The 25,951-nt window shown below is 43.9% G+C and overlaps 1 protein-coding gene across 1 annotated transcript; it reads right to left on the reverse strand.

Moving 5' to 3' along the window:
* Positions 1-8,536: 8,536 nt before the first annotated feature.
* Positions 8,537-24,583, reverse strand: CD40LG (CD40 ligand). Its single transcript, XM_024099794.3, has 5 exons — positions 24,323-24,583; positions 20,817-20,954; positions 16,941-16,986; positions 14,872-14,937; positions 8,537-10,914 (listed from the first exon to the last, which is right to left on the reverse strand). The coding sequence occupies exons 1-5, from the start codon at positions 24,476-24,478 to the stop codon at positions 10,544-10,546; spliced, it is 777 nt and encodes a 258-aa protein (XP_023955562.1). The 5' UTR covers positions 24,479-24,583; the 3' UTR covers positions 8,537-10,543.
* Between the last annotated feature and the right edge of the window lie 1,368 nt (positions 24,584-25,951).

Genomic DNA, 25,951 nt, shown 5'->3' on the forward strand with positions numbered 1-25,951 from the left:
TTCTTGTTTTATTGTAAATTCACCTCAGTGCTGTGATATTCCACTGAGGTGCCCATCCTCAGCTGAGCCAGCAGACTGGTGTGCGTTCTGTATCTTTGGAGACTTGGTTTTTTCGGAGAGTGGCCAGTGAGACGGGCTGGAAGGAGGAATGCTCTTCCAGTGGGCTGGGAGCTGGGGGAACCCAGGGTTACCTCAAGGCAAAGTTTGGACTGGCAGAGTCCCGAGGAGTTTGTTTGGCTGGCCGGCTGGCTGGGAGCTATCACACAGCGTAGCAGTAGCAAATCACTCTCTTGCTGAGGCAGAAAGGTGACACTGTGACTTACACCTCAGGACTCCCTGAGAAAGTGTCTGAGGCAGAGACAAGCATCTAGTCTTTGATAATGCATGTGGCGCTTGATCTGACGTCAGTGGAAAGACTTCCATTGACTTCAACGGGCTTTGAGTCAGACTCCTGAAATGGAGCTATACTGAACCACGGTAGGGAGGCTGTAAACCGCTCTTTCCTTCAGTGACTCTCTAGTTATAGTAGTGTAACGCTGACAGACCCCGGTCAGCCGTGTGCGGGATCGAACCTGGGACCTGTGGAGCTTAGTGCATGAGCCTCTCCAGCATGAGCTAAAAGCCAACTGGCTGTTAGCTAAGGGTCTCGGTGCCACTAGATGGGACAGAGCAACACACCCAGGAGGTGTGTGGGTTACACTAGCACTAGCGTTTGTTTTAAGGTGAGGAGAAACACATCCGCCTCGCTGTGGAGGCAAATGTTTGAGGCTTGGCTCTGAGGCGCATTGGAAGGGATACTTGGTGCTTAGGCTGGACTGTGTTCAGAACTGCGCAGCGTGAACACAGCTGAGTGCGGGGCGACACTGGTGTTTCCCGGCAACTTTTGCGGTTTTGATATTTGTTTTCATTCTGCTTTGGAACAAACGAGCCCTTTCGAAAGGCTTTGTGAAAATGGGCCTGTGTCAAAATGGTCATTTTCAGCTGGAAACCTGAGCAGTTTGGGAGGCAAAGGGGCCCACCGCTCCCTCCATTCAAGTTCAAGTCTCTGCACTCCCTGATTCAAAGCTGAGTATTTTGTCCCCAAATCACTATGAGAGAGTCTGTCTGTTTCTCTTCCCATTCTTCCCTAAGCAGCTTGGATCATGAGGCCAGATGTCTGGGACCCAATTGTCCCCTCAGCTGCATATGCACAAATCTCAGGAAGTTACTAGCAGAATCTAACCCTTCTAAATGCCTGGTCTTTTGAGACCATCTCCTGTCTGATGCCTCACAATAGTTTAATGTGGTTGTCAAGTCTGACTGAAATGTTAACATCATCTTGTTCCCATGGCAGGGGAAGAAGAATGTGACCACAAAAAAACCAAATTGCAGCAGGATGGGAATTCCCCTCCCCTCCCCCAGGTCATACTCACTGAGCCTGGTTGCCTGTTGCCCTGAACCTTGTGTTGCCACTGACAACAGAGCAAAATGGGTATAAAGCTACCATTCTTTCCCTGTACTCAGCACGGACGAGGCCTCAGCTGGAAGACTATGTCCAGTTCTGGGCACTGCACTTCAGGGAAGATGTGGACAAATTGGGGGAAGTCCAGAAGAGATCAGCAAAAATGATTGAAGATTTAGAAAGCATGATCTATAAGGAGAGATGGAAAAACCTGGGTTCATTAGTTTGGAGAAGAGAAGACTGAGGGGAGACATAGTCTTCAAGTATGAAAAGGTTGTTATAAAGAGGAGGGAGATACATTATTCATTTTAACCACCGAGGACAGGAAGTAATGGGTTCAGGGAAGCAAGGAAGATTTAGATTAGACATTTAGGAAAAACTTCCTAACTGTCAGGGTGGTTAAGCACTGGAATAAATTGCCTAGGGAGGTTGTGGAATCTCCATCAGTGGAGATTTTTAAGAGCAGGTTAGACAAACACCTGTTAGGGATGGTCTAATACCTAGTCCTGCCTCCGTGCAGGGGACTGGACAAGATGACCTCTTGAGGTCCCTTCCAGTCCTGCATTATCTTGATTCTGCTTTGGTAGAGTTTTACACCCACAATGACTGCACAAGGTGTACAGGCATGGAGACTCAGGCCCCCTGTGTCTAGCTGAAGGGCTTCCTAGCAACAGGAATTTGACAGGAATTAGGCAGATTGTCCCTTCAGAAGAAAGAGGAAGAGTAAGCACCAAACCCAGGAGTGTAGGGATAGGGGTGGAAAGATCCAGTGCAAAGAGAGCAGAGACCCAGTTGGAGTCCCCCATCCCGAATGCACAAAGCTGCCATGGTCCGAGCAAAGTGGCCCTGGACCCATGTTCATATGGCTGTCTCAGACATGGCCAAAACCACAGCGAGTATGAGGAGCAAGGAATCTCTTGCAATCCATGTAGCCCAGGGTTTCTCAAACAGGGGTCGCCGCTTGTGTAGGAAAAGCCCCCGGCGGGCCGGTGTGAGCCCCGTCCGCAGGTCCGGCCGATCGCGGCTCCCACTGGCCGTGGATCACCGCTGCAGGCCAATGGGGGCTGCTGGAAGCGGCGCCCAGTAAGTCCCTCGGCCTGCGCTGCTTCCAGCAGCCCCCATTGGCCTGCAGCGGCGATCCGCGGCCAGTGGGAGCCACGATCGGCCGGACCTGCGGACGGGGCTCACACTGGCCCGCCAGGGGCTTTCCCTACACAAACGGCGACCTCTGTTTGAGAAACCCTCATGTAGCCCATCTTCCTGAAGTCGCTGCTGTCTGAGGCTGCATTAACTTCAGGGGCATTTGCCTGGTTAGTGGAGCTGGTTGAAAAAATGTTTGTCAAAACCTTTTTGCAACCAAAAACAGCTTTCTGATTAAATCAACATTTTCACAAGAAAATGTCTATTTTTATCTAAGTTTTAGGTAGTTTTGTTAAAAGATCAAGTTTTTCAACAAAATAAAATAAAAATAAAAAAATCAGTGAAAAATACATTTTCCAACCAGTGCTACTGTTTCCCTCCTTTCCCACGGTTCCCTGCATGCTGTCCACAGGTGTGGCTGTATGACTGTCTTCCACCTGTGCACACCGTTCCCTGTGGGGGGAGATACTGAGACTCAGTGGGGGACATGCATGAGTTCATGTGGAGGCGGAGCTTTCTAGTGGGGTCCTGCAAGCTCAACACTATTCAGCATTTCCCGGATGATCAGGAAGTAACTGCTGATAAAATTTGTGGATGACACAAAGATTGTTAGAGCGGTAAATAAGGATGAGGACAGAGCAGTCCTACAGAGTGATCTAGATTCAAACAAAATACATTTTAATACATTTAGGAACAAGGAACGCAGACCGTACCTACTGAATGGAGGACTGTGTCCTGGAAAACAATGACTCTGAAAAGGATTTAGGGGTCAGAGAATCATAGATATGTAGGACTGGAAGGGACCTCAATAGATCATCAAGTCCAGTCCCTTGCACTGAGGCAGAACCAAGTACACCTAGACCAGGGGTTCTCAAACTGGGGGTCGGGACCCCTCAGGGGGGGTTGTAAGCTGTCAGCCTCCACCCCAAACCCCGCTTTGCCTCCAGCATTTATAATGTTGTTAAATATATTAAAAAATGTTTTTAATTTATAAGGGGGGGTCACACTCAGAGGGTTGCTATGTGAGAGGGGTCACCAGTACAAAAGTTTGAGAACCACTGACCTAGACCATCCCTGACAGGTGTTTGTCCAACCTGTTCTTAAAAAGCTACAGTGATGGGAATTCCACAACCTCCCTAGGACGCCTATTCCAGAACTTAACTACCCTTTTACTTAGAAAGATTTTGCTCCTTTAGTGGGCATGGAGAACAATTGATCACCCTCCTCTTTATAACAGTCCTTAACATATTTGAAGACTATCAGGTTCTCCCTTGGTCGTCTTTTCTCAACACCAAACATGCCCAATTTTTTTAACCTTTCCTCATAGGTCAGGTTTTCTAAATCTTTTATCATGTTTGTTGCTCTCTTCTGGATGCTCTTCAACTTGTCCACATCTTTTCTGAAGCATGGCACCCAGAATTGGACACAGTACTCCAGCTGAGGCCTCTCCAGTGCCCAGTAGATTAGAGCGGTCCAATTATCTCCCATTTCTTACATGTGACACTTCATTTAATACATCCCAAAAAGATAATAGCCTTTTTCACAACTGCACTACATTGCTGACACACATTAAGTTTCAGAGTGGTAGCCGTGTTAGTTTGTATCAGCAAAAACAACGAGGAGTCCTTGTGGCACCTTAGAGACTAACAAATTTATTTGGGCATAAGCTTTTGTGGGCTAAAACCCACTTCATCAGATGCATGGAGGGGAAAATACAGGAGCAGGTATAAATACATGAAAAGATGGGAGTTGTCTTACCAAGTGTGAGGTCAGTCTAACGATGTCCTGCACACAGATCGCTGCCATTAGCCATAAGGGACGTGGCAGGCAGACCAACTTATAGGACAGATCTTTGCTGAGCATACAGAGAGGCCAGCGTTACATGCTGAGAGGCCTGTGCTAGCTAGCAGCCTGGCCCAGATCATGTTGCCAAGGCTCACAAAGGGAAAGAAAAGCGGCACTGCCTTTCAAAACAACTCCACCCCATTTCAGAGGAAGAGGAGTGTGTGTGTGTGTGGGGGGGAGGTATACAAATGCCATTTTTTAGTAGTTCTAGTTTTGCTGCATACAGCATTGTTACATATTAAAAATACTAAAATAATAAATTTGTGCGTACTTACATTATTAAAAAAGCTCATCCTTGCTCTCTCCATTCTCCATGGTCTCTGTTGCCTCAATGTGGTATATGCCTGTGCTGAACCGTTGAAGCATATCCCAGTTTGGAACAAAAAACCAGAACATAGGCTGTGTCAAGTGGACGGGCCAGAAAGTTCACAAACTTGGGTGTGTTTTCTTAAATGAATGGGAGTGGGGATAGGAGGATTCTAATGAAGTGCATATACCTTGATGCCAGTCAATCACCAAAACCACTCTTAGATCCGCTTTTAAACTATAACTTTGTGTTGAAGTCGCCTATTACAAAAAGCCCAAAATAAGGAGTGATTTGGTGTCACTTTGCACCAAATTCCTCCTGAAGCCAGACCCTCCCTCTCCAATTCCACTCCTCATACGACAGCTCTGTCACTACAGTCATGGTGCATTATGGGTAGGTATCCCAGAGTCCCTCACCTCCTTCCCAAACCCACCATCATCCCACTCTCTCTGGTGGAGTTACTGGGGGGAGCTTCACGGCTGACAGGAGTGCAGCAGCAGGACTGCCAGCATGGCGTCAGTGTGCACCTCCCCGACCCCGCCACCTTCTCAGCCACAGGGCCTTGGCCTGGGCATGAGCTATTCTGGCCACGAAGTGAGGCATTCTGACCTTTTGGGGTATTTGAGCCCACTGATTGGACGCCCAGCCTGCTTGCCCACCTCTTGGGGCAGAATAACCAGTCAGAGCTACTGCACGCTGAGCTCGCTGGTGTGCGTGCGCGCGCTCTCTCTCTCCTCAGCAACCTCAGGCTCTACCAGGAGGGGGAGGGGGTGCAAAGAGCCCAGCCACTTAGGGTGGCCCCACCCCCTCCTGTGGGCAACGGGGACAGGATGGTCCCTCTGCCCCTTGCAGCATCGCCTGGGAAGGGGCACTGGGGGGGTGAACAGCCCGTGGAGCAGGGCCCCCCCCAGCCTGGAACCGGGAGGGGACCCCGCTGCAGTCCCTAGGCCTGGAAAGGGGTGTGAAGAACCCAGGAGGAGCAGTGGTGAGGCTGGGGGGCTGAACGTGGGGACGGGGACAGAACTAAGGGTGGGGGGCTGAACTGAGGAGGCTGAACTAAGAGGGGGGCTGGAGGGCTGAACTGAGTGCGGGGCTGAACAGACAGGGCTGAGGAGTCTGAACTGGGGGGGGTTGAGGGGGATGAACTGAGGAGAGTTTAGGGGGGCTGAACTGAGCAGGGGCCTGAACTGAGGGGGGTTGAGGGGGCTGAACGGAGGTGCTGGGCACTGAGGGGGGCTGAACTGAGGGGAGCTGGAGGACTGAACTGAGGAGGGTCTGAACAGACAGGGCTGAGGGGACTGAACTGAGGGGAGTTGGGGGGGGGGCTGACCTGAGGGACGCAGGGGGCTGAACTGAGTGGGGATTGAATAGATGGGGCTGAGGGTGGCTGAACAGACGGGGGTTGAGGGGGCTGAACTGAGGGGGTCAGAGGGGGCTGAGCTGAGGGGTTTGGGGGCTGAACTCAGTGGGGATTGAATAGATGGGGCTGAGGGGGCTGAATTGAGGGGGGTTCAGAGGGGGCTGAGCTGAAGGGCACGGGGGGCTGAATTGAGGGGGGTTCAGAGGGGGCTGAGCTGAGGGGCACGGGGGGCTGAACTCAGTGGGGATTGAATAGATGGGCTGAGGGGGCTTAACGGAGGTGCTGGGCACTGAGGGCGGCTGAACTGATATGGGTAGGAGGACTGGAGGGCTGAACTGAAGGTTTGAGGGGTGGGGGCTGAACTGAGGGGGTGGGAGCTGGGGGGGCAGAATTAATTGCTGGGCAGGGAACAGGCAGATGTGAGGGTAAGAGCTTCTGCAGTAGGGACCAAAATCAGCTTACCCAATAAATTTGGGAGAGTGGACAATAGTGATTGTCACACACACACACACACACACACACACACACACACACGATGGGCCAGGGGAGATCAAAAATCAAAAGACAGACCAAAAAAGGCACAGTAAAATCTTAAAAGAAAAACGCATGATTTTTTTTAATCTGTGGAGGTTGGCAATACAGTACTGATGTCTGTGTGTCCAAATTGCCACTGTGCCGATATACCTCTGCCATTAGGGATTTGTGCCACTCTAAAAAGGGGAATAACTACACCGAAAAACCTGAAGGATATTTTGGTGGTAGATAGACATGAGTTTGCATGCGTGTGTGCCGCCACCGAAAATAGATGAATTCTACTGGTGCAAATCTTGTCTATTCTATTCTATTCTATTCTATTCTATATAGCTTCTTCTACCACACTCATCTCCATGGTATCTGAGTACCTTCAGTGGTGCATTAAACAAAGTGACTAACATCTGTCATGTGTTCTCTCATCCTCTCCCCTCAGAGGTGAATTGTGTGTGCAGTGGAATGGTTTGTTTTGGTAGAGGTTTTTTTTTTGGTTGGTTGCTTTTTAATACACATTACTCTGTCAAAGAAATGCATCTTGCATTTGGAGCAAAAGGTAGTGAGATTTGTAATGGTCCTTCGTTCCTGTGTGCTACAATAACTGGCTGCTCAATGGGGGCGTTACAGTATGATGAGTATGATTATGTATAGGGTAATGGCTAGGAATGTAGAGAACTCTACTTTCAGTAAGTGCTTGAGGAGAGAGTGCACTATATGTGGAGGAAGGATTAAAGCCTGAATGATGCTCTCTCTGTTTTTATGCTTGAACACAGAACACTGGGGGAATTTGTTCCATAGTCTCCCACCAGCCCCCAGGAAAGCTCTGTGTCCCACACAGATGATCCTTACTCTTATTGCCAAGAGTTCCATCGTGCCTGAGCAGAGCAAGTGTCGGCCACTGTCTTCATCCAGGTCTTTAGGCTCTTTTAGATGTCTGGGGCCCAGGCCACGGAGTTCCTTGATCATAGTGCTTTCCCCTGGATCCCTGCCATCTCTTGCAGGTGAGATGGCGGTATCTCATAGTCAACGGTGTTGACTGCTGCAGAGACCTGGTGAAAGCCCCTGCTTCAGGGACAGAAGCCTTGACAAGTTTACTGTTTCCCAGCTGTAGCTGATCTTTGGCCCTGAGATATCTGCTGTCCATTCCCATTGGCTCCTTTAGCGGGGTTTAATTTCTATGACAATGTGAAATGATTTTAAAAACTCCGCAAATTTCCGTTGTGCTAAATATCCCATATTGTTTCTTATTTTAATATTGGTTGTTGAATGCAACAGACACCTCTATGTATTACATGCTGCAGCTGCCTCTTCCCCCCATCACTGCTGCATTGAAGAAATGGGAGTGCAAAGAGTTGCATTCACAGAACAATCTGTGAGAAATAACTGTCCAGTGGTTCTACAGATCCTTGTTCTTTAACTGGCTAATAATGGCTGGCAACCAGCTAGGGTACATATATTTCCATACTACGTAGTTATTGCACAGAGTCAGTATGCAAATAAGATTCCCTAAATCAGTCAGTGTGAAGAGAATTGTATGTAACTGCACTCTGATTGGCTGAGATAATTTCACTTTTCCACTTCCGTCTGATGAAGAGTAACTTTTGCAGGAGGAAGAAGTTATGCAAAAAAAAAAAAGAGCTGAGAGGAAACTTATACGGAAAATACACAAGAAATACATGGATAAAACAAGCACTGGCATATTGTGTATGGCAACCGAGAAAGTCAAAATCCTTGTCTAACTGCAAGAGTACATATAACGTTGAGTGTCATGACTTCAGTTAGGAAAACATATATAGTATCCTGTAGTATAAGTGCTCAGCTGATACAGTGATGGGCAACAGTACAGAACTCTACACTAGACCCCAAATCAGAGTGACAAACTCTGGCATCGTTTTTTAAAAATGCAACCGTGTTAAAAACTGTATAAAATGAAATTTTATTTGTTAATTTATAAATGGTATGTTATTTGTAACACTACAGTATGGAGAATTCTACACCAATTGTTGTAGCGAGATTGCAAATTAGCTCAGTGCTGTGATGTGTAAGCAACACAGCACTTCCTGTTTAGCACTTCAGAACTCAACATTCAATACTGGGGATCCAACATTACTGCACAAACAGTCATATTTATTCCTTGCACACTTTCTATTTTTCAATGCACCTTCCCTTTGTCCATGAATATAATACAGCTTTAATTAAATAAATAATGTTTACACAATGCATCAAACAAAAATATTTCACTGACTCCATTCTCTAATAAAGTTATGCCACCAACACTACATATTAAATTATAGTAAAATTAGACGGGCAGATTCTGAGCGTGCCTCCCATTGATAGCCATAGGTGCAGCATCAGGCCTTAAATCCACAGTCACTGGTATTGGTGTGTTCTGCGTGTAAAGACTACTACTTTCCACCCCAGAGGTGGCTGCATATTGAAGATGGGGGCAAGTGACCATGCTATGCTATATGGGCCAATCTTTCAACCTTTACTCAGGCAAAAATCCTATGTCCCAATCCTGCAACCCTTATACAAGCAATCTTATTTACTTCAACAGAGCTACTCCCATGAGTGAGCACTACTTGAGTGAGTCAGAGTTCCAGGATCAGGACCCTGAAAAGTCTCTTGGCATTTGGGATCTTTGGGTGCAAGGTGCTATGTAACTGTCTTAATTTATTATGGCCCGGATCACCCTCTCACACAGTCCATGGGAGGAAGGTCTGGGGGGAAAAATCTCAGCAAGGACATCCCCATATTACCCATTGTTCACACATGGAAAAGGCTCTGGGGCCTTAGAGGTCCAGTCCCTCTGCACCAGCTATGGCCCTAGTGACCCCAATGGAGCCGCTCTAACAGGACCTACCCTGGCAGTGGTAGCCCCAAAATGCCCAGGGGAGGCTCTACACAATAGATAATACTGCTTGGAGGTGTATCATAGGACTGGACAAGGGAGCCTGCCTGGTCCAGCCTTCTGCTTTCTCATTTCTTCCCCAATGTGGAATAAAGGCCCATGGAATAGGGTTGTCCAGGGGGCCTGGAGAGAAGGGGTCATGGTATGGGGAGGGTGGCTGTGGCTCCCTTCCCTATGGGTGAGGGTTGTTCCATGAGCAGTGTCCCCTTCATTCACAAATCTATGCAGGACAATCTAGGCCTGTGGATGAAATTCACCCTGGGGCAGAGGACTATTTACATCTCACCGAAGCCCTGTTCTGAGGACACGAGTGGCACATGGACCTTGTGCAGGCCCTTCTGCTCCAGAGTGAATTTCATCCCGTGTGAACAAGCCTCAGCAAATATCACATGATTATAAAAGGTACAAGGTTCTGCTGATTGTATATTGTACATATACAGAGATGAAAAGAAGGGAGACTTCAGGTGAAATATAAGACTTAAATGGTAAATATGTGTCATTAGCAGTTACCGCTTAAGGATGGCAATTTGCTGATTGCTTTTTTCCTAGAGAAGATATTTCTGAACCATTAAAGTTTTTCCATTGTTACTTTATAAGCAGATTGAAAAAGAGGTACATATAATCTATCTGACTGGAGTCCCCTGAGAGATACGTAATGTTGTCTGGAAAGAAACACTCATATTATGTTCTACTAAATAAGCATATCCACCCTGTCAGACAAGTGATAGCACACAGGGCATGGGCTTAAATACATATGATACAGATGTGTACAGACATTCCACAATGAGTAAAGGTGAGAACAAAGTGCACACAGTAACAGCTCCAAACTTTGTTCTGTTTCCGTTCTAAGGGCTCATTCTGCCCCCGTTAATAAATAACAAAATATACAGAACTAGATACAAGAAAACTAAAGATGCAGAGGAACATAAATATTGGAAACCAGGATTCACTTTGTTCAACAAAGTTGGGATTGGGCCTCCTGCAGCTCTATTCTTCATAGCAGGTCACTTCTCAATAGAGTTTAAACATACCAAAGTATGTGTTTCCATGATCATAGTTCACTTGAGTCGAATCTGTCACATTAACAAACACCACATCACCTTTCCGGAGTTCAAACACTCCTCCCAGGTGAGTGGATTGTAGGGCACAGTAAACACTGGATGAGCTGTGCGTATCCTGTCCCTTTAATAAGAGCCGATCAGATTCCGATGGTAGGTTCAAATAAATAAACACCGTAAATGGCGCCCCAGGAGCTGTCTTGGTGCAGAAGCTGACCTGGGAGTAGATGTAGTAGAGCCCTTCTTTTTCCACCTTCAATTTCCCTCCTTTGTAGGATATCAGGTTGCTCATAGGGGCGTACCCCGTTTTCTGCCATTGTAAAACTGTGGAGGGAAAAACATCACTTTTGAGTTGAATGAGTCAGAAATCACATTAGGAGAAAAAAATACCATTAGAACATTTCATGTGAATGGAATCAGTCCCACCCCGAGTCTCTCTTGTCTGTTTAGACTGTAAGCTCATTGTGGTAAGGACTGTCTCTCTCCAAGTGTATCTACAGCATGTAGGAAGACAACTGCTCTGTAGCACAGCTTCCCAGTCTCCATCCTGCTCCTGCCCAGACGCTCCTCCTCTGGGGCTGTGAGCGCTGCCCACAGCACAGCCTCCCTCTTCCTGCTCTGGGAGAAAGGGGCTCCTTGTTCCTCATGGCAAGTAGTTTTATCAGTTGTCATCTACAAGCTGATGGGAATTATTAGAGCTGGATTGGGAGCTCTAGGTGGATATTCTGTCACTCCCCTCTGCACTCTAATGGGATCCCAGCACTAGAGTGGCCTTTTGCCCTGCTGTGTTATTTATACACAGGAAGGAAATTGGGTTTTTTTGGTTCTTAACCCACACTGTCCCCTCTGATTGACCTGGTGTGTGGCTTAGCATTTGGCCTTCTTTACACAGCAGAGAAGTAGTCATGGTTATAATATGTTTTGCTGCAAATAATAAACACAAAGAGCCAGATTCTCAGCTGGGGTAAATGGGCATAGCTCTATTGAAGTCAATGCAGCCTTCAGGTGCTCGGGCATTGCCTTTGAAAGGAGTGACTCTGGATTTAGGGCACACAAATAATCCCATTGGAGGTAATGACTGTTCCAGAGCAAGCTGTGTGTTGAGTGACCTACTATAATCCAGTAAAGAGAAGAGAATGAACTCCAGCCTCGGATATGAATATGAAAATAATATCCAGTATCAGCATTTCTAATTACCTCACAAAGAACCCAACCCTGGAGAAACTGAAATACCATTCACTGCAATGGGAGCAGGATGGGTATCTTGTCCTTTAATAGGAAGTTCTGTTAGTGAAGGAATAATCCAGCATGAGATCTATACATGTGTATGTTACTGTCTTGTTTTCTTTTTCCCCGATGGCTGAGTCTAAGCACTGAGTTCCAGCCAATTAGTTCATTTCTGAGTGTTTGTTGGTTTGCATTAGAATAGCAACAGGATTACAGGGAGGTTTTTTGTGATTTTTATCGGATACTAAGGTTTCCCCAAGGTTATGGGTTGAACTATAAAGTGGAATAAAGTCTGTGTGAGTTGTAGCGTCAGAGATGGAAAGAGCAACTGCTGTTTACTGGTAGTTACTCCAGAGTCAATCGAAATGTGCTTAGGTTTAGAGATTTTTACCAGATTATAGGTCTGATCTTGCAGACTCTTACTCAGACACCTTTGCTCTTGCAGGCTGTCTCCTGGGCCAGGATTACTCTAGAAAATTTACCTATTGCTGACAATTAGTGCAGCCGAACCAGTGGTGAAAATGGTATGAATGCAAGTGTAGACAGGACCACAACATATTGAGCAGTTTCAGAAAACTGTTCAAGGTAAATGTAATTGAGATGGTACAGAACGTGGCTCCGTGGTGTCTATACGTTCATTATAGTGACTAAGGATATGTCTATGCTACAGTTAGACACCCGTGGCTGGCCTGTGCCAGCTGTCTCAGGCTCATGAGGCTCCGGCTAAGGGGCTGTTTAATTGCAATAGAGAGGTTCGGGCTCAGGCTACAGCCCGAATTCTGGGACCCTCCCACCTTGCAGGGTCCTAGAGCCTGGCTCCAGCCGGAGCCCAAACGTCTAAACTGCAATTAAACAGCCCCATAGCCTGATCCCTGTGGGCCTGAGTCAGCTAGCACAGGCCAGTCCTGGGTTTTTAATTGCAGTGTGGATATACCCTTTAAAGCCAGTGACTATCAGTGCCTTATCTAATGAGGGCTCCCCTGTTGATATCAAAGGTGGGAAATTTTAGGGGAAATGTGGAGACAGCCTTGAGAAGAGTGAGATGCTTTGCATGAGTAAGGAATACACTCATGACTAAGGGTTTGCAGGAGTAGGCCTTATTTTGCCTATGCCATGGGCTATTTCAGATTCTGCATATGACGAACATTACTCTTCACTTAAACCAGCCCTAACCCTCTCCACTCACAGCTGACCCTGACAATCCCTGGTATGATGCTATTCTGCATTTAGCAGTTTGTCTTGTAAAAATGACCACCAGAAATAACGTTATGAAAAGCGCGCACGCACACACACACACTTTTTCTCTCTCTGCGAAAGGCACTCAATTCCCCAGTCCTTCAAAGTGCGTGACATGCCTACAAGATCAAATGTATTTTAGCCAGGTTTCAGCAGGAGGGTGGTCCATTTGAAAACAATGACATTATTTCCTTTTCTTAAGGAACATCTATTTATTTCTAGGAAACATGATATTTAAAAAAAAAAAACCCCACAGAAAACAACCAGTAATGAAGCAAAAGGAAAAATGTTCATTGCGAGGTTTCGTTTTATGTTGTCACCAAACTCCTGTGCTGGAATTATTGTCTAACTCACTGTAGCCCTTCAATTACACTTCACATAGGACCAAACTGAAACCACCTTATTCAAGTGCATTGTCACAGTGGAGTCCAGTGGGCAGATGCGCATGAGTAAGGCAAGCAGGAGTTAGCCTACACGCAATATCATCATACTCAAGAATAATACTCTACATAGTTACTGCTGAGTTTGATTCCCTGAAGAGTAAAACCCCACACAGAAAATGTGTGCCCAGTGGCAAGAGCAGAGAAATGGGACTCGAGATCTGAGTGCTATTCCTAGCTCTGCCACTGGCCTGCTGGGTGACTTTGGGCAAGTCATGTCACCTCTCTGTCCCTCAGTCCCTCCATCTGTAAAATGAGGATAATGCTACTCCCCTCCTTTATAAAGTGCTTTGAGCGCTATCGAAAAAGCACTACTGAAGAGCTAGATATTATCATAGAATTATAGAAACGGAGGGCTGGAAGGGACCTCAAGAAGTCTTCTAGTCCAGTCCCCTGTGCTGAGGCAGACTAAGTAGACCTAGACCCTCCTGACAGGTGTTTGTTCAACCTGACAGGGATTCCACAACATCCTTTGGAAGCCTATTCCAGAACTTAGGTAACTTTATAGTTAGAAAGTTTTTCCTAGTATCTGACCGAATTCTCCCTTGTTCAGGTTAAGTCCATTACTTATTATCCTACTGTCAATGGACATGGTAGAACGATCAATCACAGTCCTCTTTATAACAACCCTTAACAGATTTGAAGACTATTCTCAGGCCCCCCTCAGTCTTCTTTTCTCAAGGCTAAACATACCCAGTTTTTTTAACCTTTTCTCAGGGGTTAGGCTACCTAAATCTTTTATCATTTTTGTTTTCTCCTCTGGACTCTCTGCAGTTTGTCCACCTCTTTCCTAAAGCATGGCACCCAAAAATTGGACACAATATTTCAGCTGACTAGAATGGGACAATTATCTCCCACATCTTACACACAACACTCCTGTTAATACACCCAGAATATTAGCCTTTTTCACAACTGCATCACATTGTTGACTCATATTCAAGTTGTGACCCACAATAACACCCAGATCCTTTTCAGGATTTGGGTACTACAACTGCCTGGCCAGTTATTCCCCATTTTGTAGTTGTGCATTTAATTTGTCCTTCCAAAGTGAAGTACTTGCACTTGTCTTTATTGAATTTCATCTTGTTGATTTCAGACCATTTGTCAAGATTATTTTGAATTCTAATCCTGTCCTCCAAAATGCTTGGAACGCTGTCATCGGCAAATTTTATATGCATACCCTCCTCTCCATTATCCAAGTCATTAATGAAAACATTGACTAGTACCAGACCCAGGACTGACTCCTGGGGGACTCCACTAGATATGCCCTCCCAATTATTATAATTATTATTATGATTATTTCACCACTTATAAATCCCACTTTCCTTCTCCACCCCTCTGATTTGTGAATAGGGTCTGGCAAAGCTGAGTTCCTTACCTGATACTTTCTTGGTGCTGTTCTTGAACCCCATTAGGTGAGCTGAAATTGGTTGCTGCCTGTCATCTGCAATCAAACAAAGCCAGTGATTTATTCATGTATTTATCCTTATTCATTATCTTAGGCGGTACAGCGACTGCCCTGGACACACTGTGCTGTGTAATAATATTAAAGTACACAAGAGCCAGAATCATCAGGACTGATTTTAAAAAGCTCCAACCCTGACAGAAAACTTCCCTGTCTAATAGAGTTAATGGCCCCGATCTTGCAATGAGCCCGATGGAAGCAGCCCCCCGTGCCCATGCTGAGGCCTGCAGGACCAGGGCCTAAATTAATATTCAGTCACAAGTCTGACCGAACAAAACGTGTACAAATTTCCATGTGTACGAATGCAAATTCAAGCTTTGATGGGCACAGCAAGGTGGGGACTTTCAGCTCAGAGGGCCTTGCTGCTGACCTGAAAGGCACTGACAGCAGAGACATCTCAGTAAACATCAAATGTAAGGTTCAAATGAGGTGACAGACAGTGCATTAAATAACCAGCTCCCAGACCCTGAAGGGCTGGCTGGCACACTGAATTACCAATAGGTTGCTGGTGGGGCACACAGTGTAAAAGTGTTATGCGCTCACAGAAACCAACCTCACCCAGACAGTGGGATGCTGCGTACTGCAGCGACTAACCACTTCAATAAGCCTTACCCTAACACTCTCTGCTTGGGGTGAGAATGAGAAGGGAATGTCTTCACTGCAGAGTTAGCTCAGGCTCGGACTCAAATGTTGCCCCTAACTCCCCTGCCATCCACACACAAAAACCCTTTCACACAAGTTTGCTGGTGCTTTCACCCCGGGTGAGCTGGGCTGGCTGGGGGTGATGGTTAGAGCCTGGGTTCCACTTTCACTAGGACCGGTAATGTGCCCACTTTGCAGAGAGGACACAGGCTAAAATCACTGAATGCTGATCGTCCTCCAATGCCGTCCCATAATTCCCCATGTGCCTAGAAGGACAGACAAATCCTCCCACAATTTACTGGGAAAAAATTATAGAGCGGCTCAATTTACTGCAGTGCCAAGCGTTAGGGGATGTGCCCCCAGTAGTCCTAGTTACACACATGGGTGAGTGTAGCATCAGTGAGGATGCAGTAATACAGGCATAGCTTTGCCGTGTGGCTGCTCACACCTGAGCTAGCCTAACTTGAATGCTCAGACTCAGGTGCTAATCACCTGGGCTAACTCTGCAGTGAAGACATTCCCTTACAGGAGCCCAGTCAAGATGCGACAGATGCACCAACAGGAATCCATCAGGCAGGACTGTAAAAGGCACACCACCAATAAGTATTTACATGCATGCCACCTTGACAATCCTTCTGTAGACGCTGTGCTTCAGTCCTCCCTTTGGTTGCAGGTGTAGAGCCCCATTGACTTCAAAAGGGCTTTCACTTGCTGGCTTTAATTAGCAGCAGGAACTCATTAATTTGTTTGGTACAAACACTAGCCTCACAGAGATGACGGGCATACAATACATAGTAAATAATTGGTAAAATATTTTCCACCTATGTAAATTAAAGGATTAGCATCATGGGGGCACTGGCACAACAGTGCTTCGTTACTGGCTTATACACCAGCAGAGTTAGCAATTCAGCACTTTTTGGTAGCTTTCCTGGCAAGCACTTTCTATTCTTCTGACATCTTATCCTTCTCATGTTCGTAGAGACGTTCTGCTGCCTCATGCTATCATGATATAATAGCACTGAAAGACCCAGATGCTGAGCAAAGGACGCCTCAAATCTTGTTCCAAAATGACACCGTAAAGCTAAAGGATTGCCATAGGTATTAAGATACTGACTCTAGACCTTCTGAAACATCCTAAGGAACAAAACCTGCTGCATGGGAGTGTTGCCATTGACTTCACTGGGAGCAAGATCAGGCTCCAAGCACAGTGCAGGCCATCCCCAGATTGCCTATGTTATCTTTGGTGTTTTCAATGATGCAAAGAAAATTGTCTCTTGACAGACCTAGTTTCCACTTTATTTCATTTAGTAAAAGATTTCCTAGAATATCAAGAAATGTACCTTTTTGCATTTCAAATTTTGCATCATCCTTGCTGACTTCTGGATCCTAAAACCAAAGCATTAAAAAAGGTTATTCAGAGATGTGAAATCACATTTAATTAGCGTTCCAAACACAGCACATCTCATCCTACAATGTATGTGTGATAACCAAAGGTATCAGAATAATACCCTTGGAGTTATCTGTGACCATAACAAGGATATTCATAGTAAAAGCACACCAGCATAACTCAGAACAGAGTTTGACCCTTAATATTTTAGATTTACATGAAACTTATCCTCCTAAAGGATCGCAGGGCCGTACGAAAGGAAAGGCAGCCAATTTGGTGAGATAGGTGGGTAGGACAGATACTGATGGGTGTACAGCACACTGAAAAATGTGGCAGGGTGGGGGAACCAAACCTTTCCTTATGTAAATATCCATACAGAACAAAACAGTTTGACCCTAAAGGTTAATCAGCATTAAACTGCGTGTTATTCCTTTTGTCTGACAGGAGAATGAAGGGCTGCTTACATTTCAAATCAGATGCTTAGAACACTAAGGCATCCCCTACCTACCAGCCTCATCATACTGTAAAAATTCCATGAGTGGAAAACGATTGGAGAATAGATCACCCAATTTTTGTTCTTCTGGCAAACCCCACCCTGACCTTGCATTAGCAGAATCAATGCTAGTACATAAACAAAGCATAGCACTTGGGGGTGGGGGGGACACAATACAGTGCCCCTCCAACACGGATACTCTACAAGTGACATTGGTTATTACTGTTTGGCAAGGTTTGAATAAAAGAAATTGACAGCTCATCATCATCGAGTGTAATCCTCTCTGTTCTCTCTAGTGCCTGAACTACCTTATCAGTGTGTCTGATGTATGGAGAGAAAATAAATATTTGAGAAAGCAGAAAGAAAAATGCCAGTAACTTCCCATTTTCATCAACTGTGTTGTGAGATCTTTTCTTCCCTGCAGTGCAGCCTATTGGAATTCATTTTTATGGTAAGCCGTATTTTTCATTGCTTTGGTACAGCAGATATTTAAGACCTACTACGGACCTCATTTATTCCTGTTCCCCCGCACTGGATTCAAAAGGTGTTAGTGAGGTTACAATTTGGCCCTGAGAGTGCTTTGGCTCTCGGTTCTGGGATACCTATCACCAAAACTTGTGAAAACAGCTCTACTGAGGTCACGCGCAGCAGAGTTTGGACTTTCCATTTGTAGCTCACAAGTTAAAGGGTCTTTGATTTTGGGTTTTATATCATTAAAAGGCTGTGACAGGAAAGGTGTATTTGAAAACACTTAGAAGAATGACTGTACAGGGCAATTCAAAAAGTGTGAGGCTTTCCTAAAAGGCTACAGCACACAGCTGCAATGCTGGACTCCTCCAGCTCATACACACTAGAGGGTATTCAGAACTGATGAGGCTGGTCAGTTTCAGGCATGATTTGCTTTATTAACTAGAGCCTGATTGAAAATGTTCGGAAGGACTCCCATTTGACTTTGATGGGCCCCACCAGAATCCACTTAACGCAGGTAGGAAATGCCAAATTATTATATTTCCTGAACAGAATAAACACTGCTAATGAATTATTCCAAGAGACAGGCAGATTGAGAGCACCTTCCCCTAGTCTGACACCAATTCAGAGTTCCTTAGCTGGTTCTCTTCACCTATTCCATTCACTAGGAAATGCCAGAAGAAACTTACTGACTATACCAAATGGTTCCTAGTTAGTGCCTCGTGAATGAGCTCATAGTTAAGTACCTGAATTTAAAAAAAAAAACATGATGTGTGTCCATGTAGCTGACATCAAACATCTGGAGCCTTGGGCTAGCTTAGATCTGTGCATGGAATTCTCATTAATGGCACTACACTTCCATGTGCAAACCAAGGACTGTGCAACATCAAGCGTCTATGCTGGAGCAGAATTTAGCCTCCGATGTGCTATGCACACTGTTCTCACACATCTCGAATAACCTGCTGCCTTGCTTCTTCATGAATAGCAGACTTTTTTCTAGCTGCCAAACAGTGTGTGCTGCACCTCACCCCCAGTAATCAAAATGAGCACAGTGTCTGGGCTCAGTTCTCAAGCGCTTTGCAACTTGTGTAGTCATTGATACCTATGCAATGTGGGTGTAAAAACACTACCAAAACTCACACTGGTGGCAGCATTTTACACCCACCTTCCAAAGGTGTCAGTAAGGTGCAAGACAGTGGAGAATCAGGCCTTCTGTGTACTGTTTAGCACACAGGGTCAGATCCTATCAGCAGCCCACAAATGGAGCTCCCTGTCCAGTTCTGCATGAAAGCTGGCATCAGAGCAATGTTAATAAATCATAGAATCATAGGACTGGAATGGACCTTAAGAGGTCATCTAATCCAGTCCCTGCACTCATGGTTCTCAAACTAGGGCCGCCGCTTGTTCAGAGAAAGCCCCTGGCGGCCCGGGCCAGTTTGTTTGCCTGCCATGTCCACAGGTTTGGCCCATCGCAGCTCCCACTGGCCACGGTTCGCTGCTCCAGGCCAATGGGGGCTGCGGGAAGCGGCACGGGCCAAGGGATGTGCTGGCCACCCTTCCTGCAGCCGCCATTGGCCTGGAGCGGTGAACCGCCGAACCTGCAGACGTGGCAGGTAAAGAAACCAGCCCGGCCCGCTAGGGGCTTTCCCTGAACAAGCGGAGGCCCTAGTTTGAGAACCACTGATCTAGACCATTCCTGACAAGTGTTTGTTTAACGTGCTTTTAAAAATCTCCAATGATAGAGATTCCACAACCTCCCTAGGCAATTTATTCCAGTGCTTAACCACCCTGACAGTTAGCAAGTTTTTCCTAATATCCAACTTAAACCTCCCTTGCTGCAATTTAAGCCCATTGCTTCTTGTCCTATCCTCAGAGGTTAAGGAGAACAATTTTTCTTGGATACAATAGGAGATCAACTTGCAGGGCGTCATCTCCAACACTCCCACTAAGCCGATGAGAGTTAGGGTGTCAAAGTCCTGAGTGTGGTACTGAGAACACAACCTCTCGTGTACCCTTTTGTAGCTACTGTCTTGTTTGTTAAATAATGGGTGAGATTGTTGTTACATAATGTAACTCATTTTAATGTAAAAGAGAGCAAATATTGTGAAGGGCTTAGAGGACCCAGTATTTTGTCATCTGTATTTTTCATGCTTGGTGGATTGCAAATATTGTTATGGATAATGTTACTCCTGTGTAATAATTACGATGTGTTAAGTGCCACTGGTATACCATGCACCAGGGGTACTGGAACTAGGAGTGCAGGAAGTGCGGCACCACGCCTTGTCTTGAAGTGGTTTCCATCATATACGGGGTTTATAGCTTTGTTCAATGGCTTTCAGCTTCCCCTCTATAAACATTGTTCCAACGCCACTGCCATGCACTATATTTAACATGGAGGAGACATGATCCGAGCCCACACTCTAAACAGACACAGTAACTGAACTCCAACATAACTGAGCCTTTCCTATACCTTTGTCTTCAGTACATGATAAATAATGAAATTTCATTTTATCCCTGTCTGTTAAAAGTTTCATTCAATGCAAATGATCGTCAAACTTTCTAAGACAAACATTCCACTGTCAACTGGGGCAGATTGTGTTTGTACAATCAGGCTCTATAATGTTTGTTTTAGTGGGCCAGATTCTGATCACACTTACATTATAATCATTCTATTTACTTCAATGGAGTTATTCTGAATTTAACTCCAGTTAAAATGGGATTAGAATCTGGTCCAATATGTGGAAGTGTACAAATATTACTTTTTAAATACAGCTTGGCAATAGTGTGTGTGTGTGTGTGTGTGTGTGTACATACATATGGGGCATTGCAAATCTTTATCAGCATCTTATTTAGTTAACAGCATCTTACTTTGACTAGCAGATCCTGGAATCTGTTTATGATCTCCTTACAGTCCAATAATGATGAGCCCGCACCTTCTGGTTTCCGACATTTTTGTATTCTTCGGAGGAACAAATAATCTTCCTGTAAGCTCAACTCCTGTTCCAACTGTCAGTGAGATAATAGAGAGAGGGTAAACAGAATGCTAGAGGCCAAGTGACAAAAGAAAATAAGCTCACTGTGTTCTGAAACAATGTCTCATGAAACAGTAGATCCCTACACCATACCTCAAGGGCCCAATCCTGAAGTCCATACTCAGGCAAAGTTCCCATTAACTTCAATGGGAATTTTGTCCAAGTAACGGCTGTGGGATTGGGCCCCACATCAGACTTCTGTATAAAATGAATAACAGCAATTGAAACTTGCTCTCAGATCTTTTGTATTAATTTTAGGGCTGTCAATGAATCGCAGTTAACTCATGTGATTAACTCAAAAAAATTAATCACGATTAATCGCACTTATAACAATAGAATACCAATTGAAATGTATTAAATATTTTTGGATGTTTTTCTACATTTTCAATATTGATTTCAATTACAATACAGAATACAAAGTGCACAGTGCTCACTTTATATTATTTTTTATTACAAATATATGCACTGTAAAAATGATAAAAGAAATAGTATTTTTCAATTCATCTCATACAAGTACTGAAGTGCTCTCTCTTTATCGTGAAAGTGTAACTTACAAATGCAGTTTTTTTTGGTTACATAACTGCACTCAAAAGCAAAACAGTGTAAAACTTTAGAGCCTACAAGTCCAATCAGTCCTACTTCTTATTCTGCCAATTGTTAAGACAAACAAGTTTGTTTACATTGGTGGGAGATACTGCTGCCTGCTTCTTATTTACAACGTCACCTGAAAGTGAGAGCAGGCATTCACATGGCACTTTTGTAGCGGGCGTTGCAAGGTATTTACATGCCAAATATGCTAAACATTCATATGCCCTGTCATGCTTCGGCCACCATTCCAGAGGACATACTTCCATGATGATGATGATGCTCGTAAAAAAAAATGCATTAATTAAATTTGTGATTGAACTCCTTGGGAGAAGAATTGTATGTCTCCTGCTCTGTTTTACCCGCATTCTGCATATATTTCATGTTATAGCAGTCTCGGATGATGACCCAGCACATGTTTGTTTTAAGAACATTTTCACTGCAGATTTGACAAAACACAAAGAATGTACAGATGTGAGATTTCTAAAAATAGCTACAGCACTTGACCCAAGTGCTGTCCAAAATCTGAAGTGCCATCCAAAATCTGAGAGGGACAAGGTGTGGAGCATGCTTTTAGAAGTCTTAAAAGAGCAACATTCTGATGCAGAAACTACAGAACCCAAACCACCCAAAAAAGAAAATCAACCTTCTGCTGGTGGCATCTGACTCAGATGATGAAAATGAACATGTGTCCGTCCACACTGCTTTGGATCGTTATTAAACAGAACCCATCATCAGCATGAGAGCATGTCCTCTGGAATGGTGGTTGAAGCATGAAGGGACATATGAATCTTTACTGCATCTGGCACATAAAATATCTTGTTCTCACTTTCAGGTGACATTGTAAACAAGAAGCAGGCAGCATTATCTCCTGCAAATTGTAACCAATCTTGTTTGTCTGAGTGATTGGCTGACCAAGAAGTGGATTGAGTGGACTTGTAGACTCTAAAGTTTTACATTGTTTTATTTTTGAATGCAGGGTTTTTTTGTACATAATTCTACATTTGTAAGTTCAACTTTCATGATAAAGAGATTGCACTACAGTACTTATATGAGGCGAATTGAAAAATACAATTTTTGTTTTTTACAGTGCAAATATTTGTAATCAAAAATAAATATAAAGGGAGCACTGTACACTTTGTATTCTCTGTTGTAATTGAAATTAATATATTTGAAAATGTAGTAAACATCCAAAAACATTTAAAATAAATGGTATTCTATTGTTGTTTAACAGCGCGATTAATCGCAATTAATTTTTTTAATCGCTTGACAGCCCTAATTAATTTACATTTTTCCCCTTTTCAAACGGCAGAAGATGAGACTTCATCAGTTGCTCTAGGTATCTGTATGAATCTTGATGAAGAGCTTGATTCTGCCACCCTTACTCCTGTGGAGTAGAACCTTGAATCAGTAAGAAGTCCCACTGAAATCATTGAGGCTGTATTGGGATGGAAGAACACAGACTTGTGTGCCAATACACATTTCGGTGATTGGAACAGACTTCTGCATGGTGGATCCAAATGCAGGGGGAGACTCACTACTCATCGTGAGTAAGGGTGGCAGATTCAGACTCTTTCTATGGTGTATGACTGCATTTCATCCTTTTAGACCAAAACAGTCGATATCATAACTCGGAGAAGAAATATTTTGTTGTAATAACTAGTCATTACATTCATTCAGACAGACTATGATGCTTTGTTTCTCTTGAGTAGTACCGTACTGCACAAGTAGTTCCATTCAAATCAGTGGGACTACTGCATAGTAAGGTACCACTCAAGGTGAGTGCAGAATTTACAAACTGATCCACCGCATGCAAACTAACCCAGTCTTGATCTTCCAAAGTTTTGCCTCTTGTACTTTAACATTTGGAGCCCAGCTCTACATTCCATTATTAGGGATCAGTATTAACTCATTTAAAATTAAGTTATAAATATGCAAAAATGTATATTTTTAATTTCAATGAGAAAATATTGTCTGCATGCCTTTTAAGGAGAATATACTTTATTCTATACCCAATTCGGTAGTTTTACTTCATATATGAAGCACAGCTGGCTCACTTACTGTTTATCATTTCTTTTACTTGACTAAAAATTAGTTTTAGGCAAGCGACTATAAGCATAGCATAGTCTGTCTGCAGTTTGACTAAGAGCAAACTTGAACAGTTTTGAAATTTTGAATTCTTTAAAAAATAGTGAGAAGCATGAAGCAGAATAATTTGGATTATGTTTATTTAAAAAAAAAAAACCCTCTCCTAAAGTGAAACTTACTATAAAATTATCACAGGCAAATATTAAAAAAGCTTTTGAAATCTCTTCCTCTTGCTAGGCATCACTGTAAAGCTCAATACTGCTGAATCTAAAATACTATCACAAAATAAAATATTTCACCTTACTCCCAACAAAGAGCCTAGAATAATTGTCACTGTTCATACCAACCCATCAAATATATCATTCTACTGTCACTGTATTTAAACTGATAAAATAAGCAACTTGGTTTGGTATAATCTACAGTGCCCTTTGCTACGCTATTATCATTTTGTTAATTAAAGGGGAAAACTCTTCATGACAACATATCCTTTTATTAAGTGGAAAATTAAGGCATAAACAAGAAGGTTTACGCTATAAATGCTGCTTCTATGTAAGTACAACTATTTGCATTATTCTGCCTCATTTTCCATTGTTAATTAGTTTTCTTTGAGCTAAATGTAAATCATTGTTAGAACCAATCCATTTAATATGATCGTATTTCTAACCTTACCTTATCCAGCTTCATGTGAAGATATAAGCAAAAAAGTACAGTCCCAATAGTCTGTGCTATAATAAATACAATAAGAAAACACATAAAAATTTTCATGGTGTTAGGTGAGCTGGTACTGATCGGTCGAGGCGTCGTTGGACTATAAGGTTCGTTCATTCTGTGTTCAAGTGGCTGTGGCCTCCCCTTCAAAAGCACGGTGCAGGAGCAGCATGAGAACTGCCTCGCTAGCACACTACTCAAGATAGTTAAGGGACAGAGAGATGTGACAGCCTACACTTCCTGGAAAAAACCCTTCGTAGTGGGTAGGTTTGTTCATTGCCATCTCCCACAACAAAAAGTGACTTGAACTTTCTTCTTTCATTCACTTCCATACTTTTTCCTATTGTTCTATCAGAAGTCAGTTGAATGTTCTTATTCCATGTATTCATACTTGCCTAGCAGTGCTCCAGAAAATAACTTTATTTTTTTCCGACTGAGGACAAACATTTCATGGCTGATGGCTTCAAAGAAATGAGGAAAACAAACAAACAAGCAAAGCTGTTGAATTTCAATGTGGAGAGTAAAAGATTGTGTGTGTTGGTTTTTACTATTTCCCAAAAAGTCTTACTTTAATTTTTGTTTTCCTCAGTGAGGAAAGATGGTTTTGTAATTAAGGACCTAGATAGGACTCAGGAGATGCGAGTTCAGTTCCTGGCTTTATCACAGTCTCCCCCTTTGTGACCATGGGCAAGTTGCGTAATCTCTCTATGCCTGACCTCACCGCATGTGAAAAGGGGGGGTAATAATACTTCTTATGTCTGCTTTGATGGTCTCTCTTTAGGGCAAGGAATGTCTCTTACCATGTGTTTGTACAGCACCTAGCAAAGTGGACTGCCAGGCTTGGCTGGGGTTTTTATGTACGATCATATCAACAGCCATAGTCTTGGGTACTACATCTTCTAGTATCTATTTGCTTGTATAGCCAAGTTTTCAGTAAATCTTCTAAAAGAACAGGAGTCCTTGTGGCACCTTAGAGACTAACAACTTTATTTGAGCATAAGCTTTCGTGGGCTACTGCCCACTTCTTCGGATGCATAGAATGGAACATATAGTGAGGAGATATATACACACATATAGAGAACATGAAAAGGTGGGAGTTGCCCAACCAACTCTAAGAGGCTAATTAATTAAGATGAACTGTTGTCAGCAGGAGAAAAAAAAAACTTTTGTAGTGATAATCAAGATAGCCCATTTAAGACAGTTTGACAAGAAGCTGTGAGGATACTTAACATGGGGGAAATAGATTCAATGTGTAAAAGGTTCAGCCATTCCCAGTCTCTATTTAAGCCTAAATTCATAGTATCTAGTTTGCATATCAATTCAAGTTCAGCAGTTTCTCGTTGGAGTCTGTTTTTGAAGCTTTTCTGTTGCAAAATTGCCACCTTTAAATCTGTTACTGAATGGCCAGAGAGGTCGAAGTGTTCTCCTACTGGTTTTTGAATGTTATGATTCCTGATATCAGATTTGTGTCCACTTATTCTTTTGCGTAGAGACTGTCTGGTTTGGCCAATGTACATGGCAGAGGGGCATTGCTGGCACATGATGGCATATATCACATTGGTCTACCTGCACATCTACCAATGTGATATA

The sequence above is a fragment of the Chrysemys picta genome, chromosome 9 (assembly GCF_011386835.1).
Source record: "Chrysemys picta bellii isolate R12L10 chromosome 9, ASM1138683v2, whole genome shotgun sequence".
Lineage (NCBI taxonomy): Eukaryota > Metazoa > Chordata > Testudines > Emydidae > Chrysemys > Chrysemys picta.

Bases quoted from the DNA above. Each gene is read 5' to 3' on its own strand.
- CD40LG (XM_024099794.3), bottom strand. From the start codon at position 24,478: ATGAACGAACCTTATAGTCCAACGACGCCTCGACCGATCAGTACCAGC. The intron at 20,955-24,322 runs GTAAGGTTAGAA...TCTCACTGACAG, and splicing joins TTCACATGAAGCTGGATAAG to TTGGAACAGGAGTTGAGCTT. The intron at 16,987-20,816 runs GTAAGATGCTGT...CTTTGGTTTTAG, and splicing joins TCCAGGATCTGCTAGTCAAA to GATCCAGAAGTCAGCAAGGA.